At 35.0% G+C, this 12,453-nt stretch overlaps 1 protein-coding gene across 1 annotated transcript; it reads right to left on the bottom strand.

Moving 5' to 3' along the window:
* Positions 1 to 4,801: 4,801 nt before the first annotated feature.
* On the bottom strand, positions 4,802 to 11,123 carry PHF5A (PHD finger protein 5A). Its single transcript, XM_007425689.4, has 4 exons — positions 10,891 to 11,123; positions 9,524 to 9,547; positions 6,357 to 6,523; positions 4,802 to 5,257 (listed from the first exon to the last, which is right to left on the bottom strand). The coding sequence occupies exons 1-4, from the start codon at positions 10,940 to 10,942 to the stop codon at positions 5,168 to 5,170; spliced, it is 333 nt and encodes a 110-aa protein (XP_007425751.1). The 5' UTR covers positions 10,943 to 11,123; the 3' UTR covers positions 4,802 to 5,167.
* Positions 11,124 to 12,453: the final 1,330 nt, after the last annotated feature.

Here is a 12,453-nt window from a genome sequence, read left to right as displayed (position 1 = left end):
AGCGAGCTCGAGAGAACAGCCTGCAAGGCGTAGAAGCACACGCAGTTCTAAAAATAACAGCGCCCTGATAGCAACAGCCTTCCAATTGGCCAGTGACGTGAAGGCTTCTGCAGATTGGTCTCTTGGTTTAACCAGTGGCTAAAAGATTTTCCAATGTGTGCACGAAGAATTGGGACGGCTTGAAGGAGGTTCATGGGAAATGTAGTTTTTGTTAAAAAGCGGCCTCGAACTTAGAATTGTCAAATAAACAGTAAAAAGCAATAATGGACAAAAAGGTGAAGCTGCGCTGGTCAATTTATCTGCTTCTGCTGACTGGCGTCTATATTTTTCTTCAAAGATGTTTCCATATTAGAGCATTTTGTGAGTTGAATGCAGAAGAGACTTATTCATTTATTTTCCAGTGCTAAAGAATATGGAGCTCAGCCTGGTTAATCCTATTTGTTGCATGGTTCACAGATAACGGCTGTTTAGTTGAACAACCTGACTGTTATGCTTGGGAGAAAACTCTTCTCCATTATACTGTACTATTTCTTTTGTGGTCCTTACGAGCATGGAATGAATGACCCAGATACCCTATCTAGTATTTAATGCAAAGCTAGTTTTTTTCAACTTAAGCCTAAATCAAGGGGAAAATATATTTTTGAACATTATTAACTTTTAAATAAAACTTTAAATATTGAAAAGTAATCACTAAAAGATCCTGAGGTGTACAAAAGCACTTTCCAACTGCATTGAGTTGAATCTTTAATTATCCTGCCTTGGAAGCCCAAATCAAAAACAAGCTAGTACAGTACTTAATTGTAAAGTGGTAAGCCTAAACATACATAGTTGAAACTAAATCCCACTGGAACAACTATACATTGCTGAATACTGGATAATAGGTTAATTAAAATTAATGCAAACATCACAACTATCTGTATAGATATGGGACAGTGCTCTATATTATTGAAATGACATTTTAAAATTTAAAACTTTAATGCAACTGGTCACTAAAAGGCATAAAGTAATGTGTTTTCCTGTGCTCATCAGCTGAACTTGATGAATGATGAAGCTCAACTGATTAAAAAACAAGGGATTTGTTCAATGAGAGATAAGAATATTTGCTTTTCTAGACATAGAAAAGTAGGATAATTGTAATTATCATTACAATCTATAGTTATTCTCCTAAATTCATTGAGACCAGATAGATCCCATATCTTTAAAAGCACAACCAAGTCCCATTTTTCTAATCTAGTTGTCATGGTATTTAAGGGCAAAATTAATCATCTATGTTTAGGTGAAAAAAAGCCATATATTCTCATTCCAAGAAATGTAAGAATGCAGAACAAGAGGGTTTTCTTTTTTCCAAGTATATAACTCATCAGTCTATAATATTGCACCATGCTTATTTATATTTATAATGGAACTAGTTAAGGATAATTAGGAAGACAGATCATAGTAGTAAATATTTTCAGACAATTCATAAAAAATAGTATATTAATAAATCCAGTAATTCCTTGTTTTTTGGAAGCAAATAGCTTTATATATACTGAAAAAATTCTGATGTAATTAGTCCTGAAATTTCCAGGTATTTTAGTATATTTCTAAATAGTATGAAACAACGTGAGTTACTCTGAAACAAACATGTAAATCCAGATATGTTAATATAGTTACTAGTATTTACCGTAACACAGAATCTCATTTCTTTTCTCAAAAATTCCAAAACAAAATGCATAAAATGGAAGTTATAGATTGTAAAAGCAGACTTGAAAATTCAGTAAATATCACATCAAATAGCACCTACTGAACAATTAGAAGAAAAGGAGAAAGAAAAACAACAACACACACCTTTCCATCATAGTAGTTTTAATACCAGGAAAGATTACTCAGTCTATAATTGGCTGTAATTAGCACTCATTCATCATCCATCATTCTTCACATCAGCTGATAGTTAAACCAAAGGAAATGAGTTTTTTCCTGCCTGTCAAATCAAAGGTGCCAAGAAGTGCTTATTAAATCACTTTGAGGTGCAAAACACAACTTATATCACAGAGGTATGGTTATTAATTGCAGAGGATCCTGCAATTTAGACGTTTGTATTCCTACGGAGGTATGGCCCATTGTAACAGAAGCACAAGTTGTTCTCACTGGGTCAAGAAATTATTTCAATCAGTACATTAGGTTTTATGTTCACCTTATTCAGATGACTTAGTGCTTCATGTCTCCCTTGCCAGTTCTCTCGTTAGAAAGATTTAATTGGTTAGACAATTGCTCTCCTGAAATGCTTGATAGAGCAAATTTGAGAAACAAATGAGAGAGAAGGCATCTGAATTTAAGCTAACCACATAACCATTATATTATATATAATATTCAGAAAGATGATTAGGCACATTATTAAGTGATTTAGATCATTACTAACAGGCCCTTTCATATCTGCTCTCATGATCTGGCCCCAGCTTAGTAGTTATGGCTCTATCCTGATCTGGACAAATAGTGCAATTTTCAGCCAGTTGTGCAGTCTTTTTATTTAGTACTATATGTGCAAGGTAATGTATACAAAAATATATCTTGCATATTCCCATTGCAATGAATGAGAACTGTAAAAAAAAAAAATCAGTTTTGCAAAACACCAATTAGTTACAGTAGACACCTGACAAGATTACGTCTTCTGCAGATCACTTATTTTACCACATATTTTAACATGATCCACTTGGTAGTTCCCTTCTAATTATGATTGAAGTCCTATGAAGAAACACATTACCCCTTAACATATGAAGTGCTTTATAATACCTATGCAGTCTCATTGCACTACATTCTAGCTGTCCAAATCCCGCTGCAAAATTTTCCGGTATTAGTTCATGGTGAAATGGCAGCAGTTTCTATATACCTCTACTTTAAAAAAAAAAAATCTTTTGTCACCTGTCTGATCTAAAGCCCAAAGAAACTAGGGGGATTTCTAAAGATAGTCCAGATGCATAAGTCAAGTGATGATTGAGGTTTCCAAATTCTTTACACAGTTTGAAAACCAGTGCTTCTGTTTAATATTTTTATGTATTTTTACATACTGCATGATCACAAAATACATGCAAGAGAAATAATAAAAAAACAAAATCCAGAACAGATCATCTGATCATCTATTTCAGAGCTGATCCCCAAAATTGTTATATTCCAATGTGACCATAAAAAGGAACCAAGGTAAACCAATATACCTGGAATGGGGGGGGGAGGAGGGAGTTAGCAGGTACAAATGGGCTTAAGTTATCATGGTTCAGGTTGCAAGGGGCAGAAATTAATTTGGCCTTCTTTGTGGTGTATTCCTGCTTTCTATATTTATGTTCTACCACAGAGATTACTGAAGATGATTTACTCATTTGGACTGAAGTAAAACAATATTTTATCATTATCACAATATTCCCACTAGGAATATTGTGATAATGATAAAATCTGCCCTCTGCAAGGGAGATATACCCCTTGAGAGATCCTTGCAGCGTACATGTTCCTCCACTTACATCAGTCATGAATAAAATGACATCCCATTATAATGACAAACCTCTTCCTAGAATTAAATAATAGTGTTAAAAATACCAGACTGGTTGCAATTTGCATATTCATTTTAAGAACCAAGAGGTGATTTAAAGAAAAAAAGTATTTATGAACAGCTCCCCAATACACTCTTTACTATTTACTATATAACTATCTTAAAATATTTGTTTTGTTTTCAGAGGGAAGCTGAAATACAGTGAACTGATTCACTGTTACATTATGGCATAATGTGGTCTAAAACTAATATCTACATTACTGGACCTAATGAAAAAAGATATGTATTTTTTTGCATGTAGGTATATGCCCTTCATTCCAACACTGAAAGAACAGATTAGACTGAACTCCAACACTAGTTCAGTCATAGCTTCTTTGCAATAATTCATTAATAAATACATATTTTTTAAAAGTTTAGGAATACTGGACAACCAGATCAAAAAGTAAAGTTTCAAAACAAGTACAGAATATTCCAAAACACCATTTGAGTAACATATCTGCAGTATGAGTTAATGTGCTTTGCTTAAATCATTCAATACACTGGAAATGAATAAAATCATTTGAAAATTATGTCTTTCTAAAAACCTTAGAAATGCCTGAGAAAAGGATTCGGGGGATGTGAGAAGCTTGTTATTTCCTTTTCTAAACTTGATCTGTGGATAGGTGTTTTATTACCTTTGTGCTTAAAATTTCCATAATTACCATAACCCTTTTTTCACCTGAATTATTTGTCTACATGGACTACAACATATACAGAATCTGGCTGTAATTTGATAGCTTGTAATCACAGATTGCATTTTGGATCTGTGGATGATTTTGGAAATAGGATAATTATTGTACTATAAAAAGATGCACGTCCATCTTTTTATAGCCTGCTTCTCATGGTTTGCACCAGGAATTTCAGTTCAGTTCAGTACTGTTTTATTTCCTCATTGCTGAACTTGTTCCAGACAATATCCAGGTGAACAATCTGACTAAGTCTCAAGGGGCAGCTAGACTTTCTCAGCAAAAATTAATGATTTTTTAATGGTATAATCATATTGTACTGATGCAAGAAACACAGGTTATGGCAATACCAAACACTGCTCTTATTCATTTATTCAACTTGTATACTGCCTCAATCACTGAGCAACTCTAGATGATTCTTTATAGCCTTTTATTATTCTGGACTTCAAGCTATCACTAGCATTAATTTATGCCTGAATTTATTTCCCTGATAATAACTAATAACTAATGGCCAAAAAAAAAAAAAAAAGATCAAGAAGTGCAGAGATGAGACTTTCCATTAGAAGATTACTATAAAACTTTATTGAGGCATAATCCACCATAACATTGAAAGAACAGCTAGTCAAATTTTTGAGAAAGCCTTGGATTTGGCCTAACTTACAGTGAAAGAACTCTGTCAGAAAAAAAAAGTACTGTGACTATCAAGATCCATGGTCTGAATTTCTACTTACTTACTATGAGGCATATAATGATATTTAACTTCCTCAGTAACATTAGTTATCACTGAAAAATGACAAGAATAATTTTCAGTAAGCAATGTTTTTCCCATCAAATTATAAGAACTGAGACAAAATACATTTAATTGCTTTCCTATAAAATTGAAGTCCAAAAATATTTTAGGAGTACTTCCACAGAGGAGATGGGATCATCTTTTCTTGAAGCCATATTTCTTTCGCTCATAAAAGAGATCTGTTTTTGAACTCCCCAGATTGACAATCTTGGGACAGCCATCTCGCTGGAATGGTACAGAAGACAAACAGTTATAACAAGGCTAAGTCTAATGGATTCCAAAAGGAATAATCATAGTATCTATATATCACAATTCAAATAGAGAATATGTGTGTGTGTGTGTGTGTGTGTGTGTGAGAGAGAGAGAGAGAGAGAAAGAGATTTTCTATTCTATAGTAACCCACATACTCCCAATAGATAATTATGAAGTCCCATTTTTAATATCAGATTTAATAGGAGATAGTACTGTATGTCCAAGACTGCAGTCTCATACAAGCACTTACTTAAAAGAAATCTCCCACTGAACCTGGTGAGACTAGTATAGAAATACAAAAGCGTAGGATTTGTTTCAATGCAATTTCTCCATCAAATTCTACAATCAATTCCAGAAAGTTGCATTATTTGAACAGCACTATCCTGAAACTCAGGAATGCAGAATTTGAAACAACAACAAGCAAATAAAAACAATGACGCAAGTATAGATGAGACAACAAAAAGGGACAAGAGTCCAATTAGGGTTTATGTGGATGGATATAATACATTCATGCAGAGTACATCTTTTTTTAAAAAAATCAGACCCAGTACATGGCACACGTACTTTTTAAAAAATCCCAATCATGATGCTTGTAGGATAATACTGTGCCTTATAAAATGCTTTGTTTCTTTGGTTCATCTGAATGACTTTTGAAGAGCTTTTGCTAAAGTGAGAAAGATGTTTTGTAGAGATTTGTTTCCTTATCTTTCCAACTATATTTGTTCAATTCAAATTTAATTACAGTGCTACCCTAATGATCAACTATAATACTGGAAGTTTCTTTAAACAATTAGTTCTAATCTCCTGTAATTTAAATAATAAATAATCTTAATTATAGGATTATGGCTAAAAATTAATTTGGGAGAATCTGAATGAGAAGCATTTTCACTTCAAGGCAGTTTTGAATGAAAAAAGGCATGCATTAGTAAAAATGAATGGTACAGATATTTGAATTCAAGTGCCCAAAGTTTACATAGTTCATTGAGCAACAGTAATTTAAGAATACATAATTAGTATATATAGTACATACTTAAAAGGATAAAAATAGAAAAATGCTTTCTAAAAAACTTACATCTTTTTCCTGAATAGTACATTCTTTACAGTAATAGGCATCAGAGACTCCAGGACCCCCACATATCACACAGCGCCCTTGATAAGAGCCGTAGTTGCACTCGTCACATATGCGCACCAGTGTACAAGGCCGTACATAAGAGTCACAGATAACACACTTGCCATCACCTGAAAACAAAAGTATACACATTTCACTTGAGATAAGAGATATATAGAAGATAACATTCCTACAAAGTGAAGATATAGTCCATTTGATTACACAGGGAACATACTTGAAAAGTAGGTAGTCACTGGGCCTTTTTTTCCAAGGCGACATGTTTGCAGTGGCAGAACAAGTAGCTTCTTTTAACATCCAAAACATATCACCTTATGTTATTTGCGGACTGCATTTAGAATTTGCAGAAGGCAACTGGCATTTAAGTGACCTCCACCATAATTTTAATTGATCCACCATTCTGTGGTGTTGGTTAAAGAACCCTCTTTAACCAACTTAAACCTTTTTGTTTGTTTCTTTTAGAAAACACTATCAAGTCTGGGCATAAACAAAATAGAATGGATCAACCCAAAATAACCTCTTGTCAATGTAAGCTTAAATTTTTCTCAGGATGGGAAAACTCAGAATTTATATGTCATTTATTGACTTATATAAAAGAAATGCTAAAAAGACAAGTAGCATTTAGGCAATGCTAACAATGTAATTTACAGACACATGATTGAAGTCAGTGGAGGGGGATCTCACAGAATGAACAGAAGTCAATGAATATTGGCAATGAAGATATTGAATTGGTGGATAGCTTTTGCCTTTTAGGATCAACCATCAACAGTAAGGAACAAGCAGTCAAAAAATACACTGCAGACTAGCACTTGGTAGACATGAAGGCCTTGTAAAAAATATCCAAATGCCGTGATATCTCTATAACTACAAAGATCAGAATTGTGCAAGCCATGGTATTCCCTGTGACACTCTATGGAAGTGAAAGTTGGACTTTGAAGAAGTGAGATAGGAAGAGCATTGATGCTTTTGAACTTTGGTGTTGGATGAGACTCCTGACAATACTGTGGACAGCCAGGAAAACAAACAAATGGATCATCGAACAAATCAACCCAAAGTTCTCACTCGAGGCACAAATGACCAAGCTCAAATTATCCTATTTAGGACACATTATGCAAAGACCTAGCTCCCTAGAGAAGGCTCTGATATTGAGAAAGGTGGAAGGAAAGAGAAGAAGAGCACAACCAGCAGCAAGGTGGAGAGACTCAGTTACGGTGGTGATGAGTGCAGTTGGAAGACCTGAAACAACAGGTTAGGGGCAGATTGCCATGGAGAAAATCTATGTGGTGATTAACAGTTGAAAACAAATTTGGTGGCACATAATCAATCAATCAATGAAGTAAAATATAGGTAACACAATGACAAGCACTGACAATCTGGACCATATAAATAGATCTAGAAATACCTACTAAGAGATTCACATTCATTATCTGCCCTAATTAATCTAAGCATTATTTCTACGTCACATAGTGAAAGAACAAGTAGCTTCTTTTAGCAGTTCAGTTCTGTTTTTCCTGGCCGGGAAAAACTATAATTTCTCTGCTCAAATTCTTGCTATAAACATTCAATTTCTAGTTTCCAGAAGGAATAAAATTATTGTTTTACATTAGTGTGGCATGAAGCAATTGGTACTGAGGAAGTTTAACAACTTCTACTTTTCTCTACCATGGACAAACAATAATATCTTTCTCCAGTCTATACTAACTTGGACTATTGCTTCTGCCTCATAATGGCAAGTACTTAGCAATCTGTATATAGCATGGAGACCTCAAATCCCTTTTTGAGGTCAATAGGTCCCCTAGAATTTCACTGTGAATATTGGCAGCAACAGCTAAAAAATAAAGATGGCTGAAATAGATGTATTAGTTTTGGGAATAGTTTAACACACATAAAAACAAAGCACCTCAGAAACAGCAGCCCCATCCATCAGTGTGTCATGATGATGCCTTTGGCTACCCTCCAAATAATTTTAAATGATAATGCATCCTCCTACATCCATTGAAATGTTACTTATCCTATTTTAGGGTCAAGAAAAACAGTATATGTCATGCCACTAACAGCATTATTTAACAAACATTTCTTCACAACCCCCTTTCTATACTTTCTGAAACTAAATGCTTTGCTATTTCTGTGAGGAAGCTAGCACAGAAATTTTGTCCATGTTTATAAGCCTTTTTTTTTTAGTCCAATTTTCCTTTGCAGAGGGGTGTCTTCCCAGGCTGTCTTTCTTTCAGGTAAATACAGTACATATATTCTTGTTTGCGGGGAAGGACCAGCAGAATATCAAATGTAGTATATTAGGATTGATGTTTGTGGGCTGATTCAGTCAAAATTCCTAAACTATCATTTGGTACTATAAAACAGCTTTCAAGAAGCTGCAAGCCTTTTGTTACTTGTCACATTTGCAGAGATATACTTGCTATGCTTTATCTTCTGATCATATTATTAAAGTTATGTATCTGCCTATCTTTGAAAAACAGTTCAGAAACATCAGCTGATCCAAAATAGGGCAGGAAGTTAATTAACTGGGAATGGCACATACATTCATTTAATGTTAATGTCTTGTCATCTACATTGTTTTCCAGTCTGTTTTCAGGCCCTATTCAAAGAGCTACTGGAGCCCAAAACATAACATATTTTGGCTACTCTGATATTTTGATTAAATATCTACCACTTTAAAAACACAATACCAAGTCAGCAAAGTCTGCTGATTTAGGTCAAAGGATGAGCTTTTCAGGCATGTGGCAAGTCTATTCAAGGTGCAATGCTATAGCCACATGTATGGAATTAAGTTCCAATGAATATTTACATATAGGACTCTACCTGCACATGAAAATAGAGCTTTAGACAACTAGACCTCTTGCAGGTGCCATATGATCCCAGAATTGGTTTAAAAATTTCCAGATAGGTTCTAATTGCACCTCTGTATGCACCAAAACAACTTTTTGGAAAGAAATTCAAACCATTAACAACACTGTTTTTATTTTAAACTATTCCAAATAAATTAATTATATTCACACATTAAAATAAAGACTGTGATGTTTATTTTTAATTAATTAGGAGACGGTATTGACTTACATTCACAAAAAATATCATATATATGAAGCTATACTTACATTTTTCACATAGTCTTCCAATAGCTGCATTAGCAAAGAAAAAGAATAAGAAAGTCATATTGAAATTTGGAGAGTTCAAACACAACATAGATGAATTAAAAATTATTTATCCCTTTATTATGCTATTATTCATGTGCAGGTGAATGAGTGAGATAATTATCGTTTTTAAAGACAATAATGAAGCCTTATGTTCCATGATGTCAGAGGTTAGTAGTGACATATAGGCACATAAACTTATTGCTCAGCTTCCTAAAAAGAGGAGAGACTAGAAGTTCACAGCTGTAGATTGGAAGATCCTGTTGCCAGTGAATTTTTAAAAGAATTTATTTTTGCTACATCTACCTAAAACAGTAAATCTTAGTAAAAATATTCTCCATAACAAGCTATTGAAGAAAATCAGTAGTGAATTATTTTTAAAAACATACATGTGTATATGAAAAAGAAATCACATGTTTGAAGATGCCTTACTGATCCAGTTTACATATCATACTATAACACAGTTTATTGAATAAATCATAATTGACTGGATGCAAAAAAGCAGGCCAAGATTTCACTATCTTCTTGCAGCCAGTGGCTAGATTTTAATTTTGCTGGATTTCTCTGGGTTGTCAAAAGTCAGGTCAGTCATCTCATGATACTGTATATGCTTTTTGGGGAAGTTAAAAAGAGAATGGGCATCTAGCCTAGGATATTAAGCTATAACAATGATATACAAATTACAAGGGCTTAGTCTCTTCAGCACTCTTAGTCCAATGTCCAAACCCAGCCATTGTTTATCAAACATCTGGTCCATTCTGAAAGAGGGAAGGAGAGAGAGAAAAATCCCAAGTGCCAGTAAAAAAAGTATTCTTCTGGCCCAACTCATTTCCCTCTATCCTTGGTTCATTTCAGTGCTTGCCGTCCTCTTTCATCATCATTCCACAGAAATCCTGGATATCTGATTGCAAAAGACTTCAAGAGGAATTCTAACGTTTATAATACTATGCTACAATTTCCGAATGCTCTCATTTCAGGCACTCTCTTTATCACTATACCGCCGCCTTGCCCAGCCCTACAACTCTTCGGTTTGAATATTCTGGGCGCTTTACTTTTACGTTTCGGAGGAATTGATCCTGAAAACGAGTGACGGTGAAGCGCTTTTAGTTATAAAACATGCCATAAAATATAGCAGATTTGCCCAACCAGTAGCTACGACTCTCAGAATGCTCAGCATGCTGGTTGGGAACGAGTAGCTGGAATCCATTTGAATGGCTACCATCGATAGTTTAAAATTACTCTCCTCCCGCCCCGGCCATCTTTTAAATGAAAATCTCCTTCAGGTATGGGCTGAAGAGTAATACTCGCCCTCCCCGTAACGGGCTCCTCACCCACTCCCGCCTGTTTGCGGCAGAAGATTAAATCTGGATGATGTTTAGCCATCCCCACAGCTCTCGCCTCGCGCCGTTGTTAATGACGTTTCACCCGTGACCTCTACTCTCTAGGTCCTTGGCACGTCAGAGGTCCTGCAGATTAATCAGAGGGCTGCCTCTCCCAGCGAAAGAAAATATTTCCTCTTGCTTCGAGCTTTAAAATACTGCAGAACTAACCATTCTAGAGAAAGGAGATAAAAAGGTTTGACCTAGTACTAAATTACATATCTCTCTTCTAGGACCCGAAAAAGCCCGCCCCTTTTATCTACCGTCACTGGTCGTATCGTTATATCGTAGATGGATACATACAAAAATCTCAAAAGAGATAGTCTGAAGAAAAAGCCTTTTCTTTAATCCATAGGAATTACAAGATGCAGATTATATTAAGTGTGTGTGATTGTGCGACTGCACATCCAAACAAGCTTTTTTTTCTTTTAGTTTTTAAACATTTGGAAGGAGTAAAGGACAAAGCATCGTCATGCAATTCATAGTTTTAAGGGGCTAGCATTCAGTTATACGCTAGGCTTGCCTTGAAAGGAGTAATTGAATTACTTTTAATTTTATTTAATCCTAAAAGCGCTTTGGTGGCAAGGGGGGAAATCGGAGTCTATAGCAGCCCCATCTCTAACGCGCTTAGTTGCAGGACTCTTCGGAACATCTGCACCCTTCAAAACCGTGAAGGACAGCCTCCTTTCCCGTTCATTTTACAGAGACATCCACATTGTGCCACACCAGATTATTCTACATCCCTTTACGACTTTAACCTCTTCATAACACAAACTGTTGCCAAATTCTGCACTGCGTGCAAAAAATCTCTAGGTATTCACTGCCAGCTAGAAGTAATCAGGGTGATCACATGCGACACGCCTGACTACTATATTGCTCTTTCTAATCTCCAGTTACTCAATTATATAGCTTCTATTGCTGTAGCATATAATTTTACTCTGGTTTACTCATAACTGAATTTTAATTAAAGTTTAATTTTAGTTAACCTATAGCTTTTCCATTTTTAGTTTTATAGCAATTTTACAGCTTTTACTTTACCATCTTTTAACTCTATAGTGACTGTTCTCACATGTAACAAACACTGTCTCTTATGTTGTTAATTACAATCAATGTATTTTTATTTAATGCACTTAACGTAGTTAAGATTCCATTGCAAATTGCAGGACTGTCGTAATTAAATCTGTTGGCCTTTAAGAATACAATCCAATAGCCACTCACTGAACTCAGGGTTAATTAATTAAACTGCTTTTGCTACCATAGTGGTATAATTTAAGTTTAGATTCTAGATTTTCATTTATCCTATCGCCTCTCCCGCATTACATGATAGAGTATTTAATGTCACTTACTTTAGTATTCGGTAATCTTTGGGGCAGATTTTCATGCTACTGACCCGCTGCAAATTTTGCTCTGGCTATACACGGCCACAGACTAACACATCTAGTCCTTTCATGATAAAGCCCATACTCCACCCGCTTATGTGCAATCTGAGGCTATAGAACGAATTTGAAATAACGT

Source organism: Python bivittatus, unplaced genomic scaffold, assembly GCF_059951505.1.
Source record: "Python bivittatus isolate LINGU-HERP-01145 unplaced genomic scaffold, Pbiv_v1 ctg000330_np1212, whole genome shotgun sequence".
Classification (NCBI taxonomy): domain Eukaryota; kingdom Metazoa; phylum Chordata; class Lepidosauria; order Squamata; family Pythonidae; genus Python; species Python bivittatus.
This window is presented reverse-complemented; position numbering and strand designations above follow the sequence as displayed.

Excerpts from the sequence above, each read along its gene's own strand:
- PHF5A (XM_007425689.4), bottom strand. The coding sequence starts at position 10,942 with ATGGCTAAACATCATCCAGATTTAATCTTCTGCCGCAAACAGGCGGGA. Across the intron at positions 9,548-10,890 it reads CCGCAAACAGGCGGGAGTGG|CTATTGGAAGACTATGTGAA; the intron begins GTGAGGAGCCCG and ends TTGCTAATGCAG. Across the intron at positions 5,258-6,356 it reads GTACTATTCAGGAAAAAGAT|CGAGATGGCTGTCCCAAGAT; the intron begins GTAAGTTTTTTA and ends GTACCATTCCAG.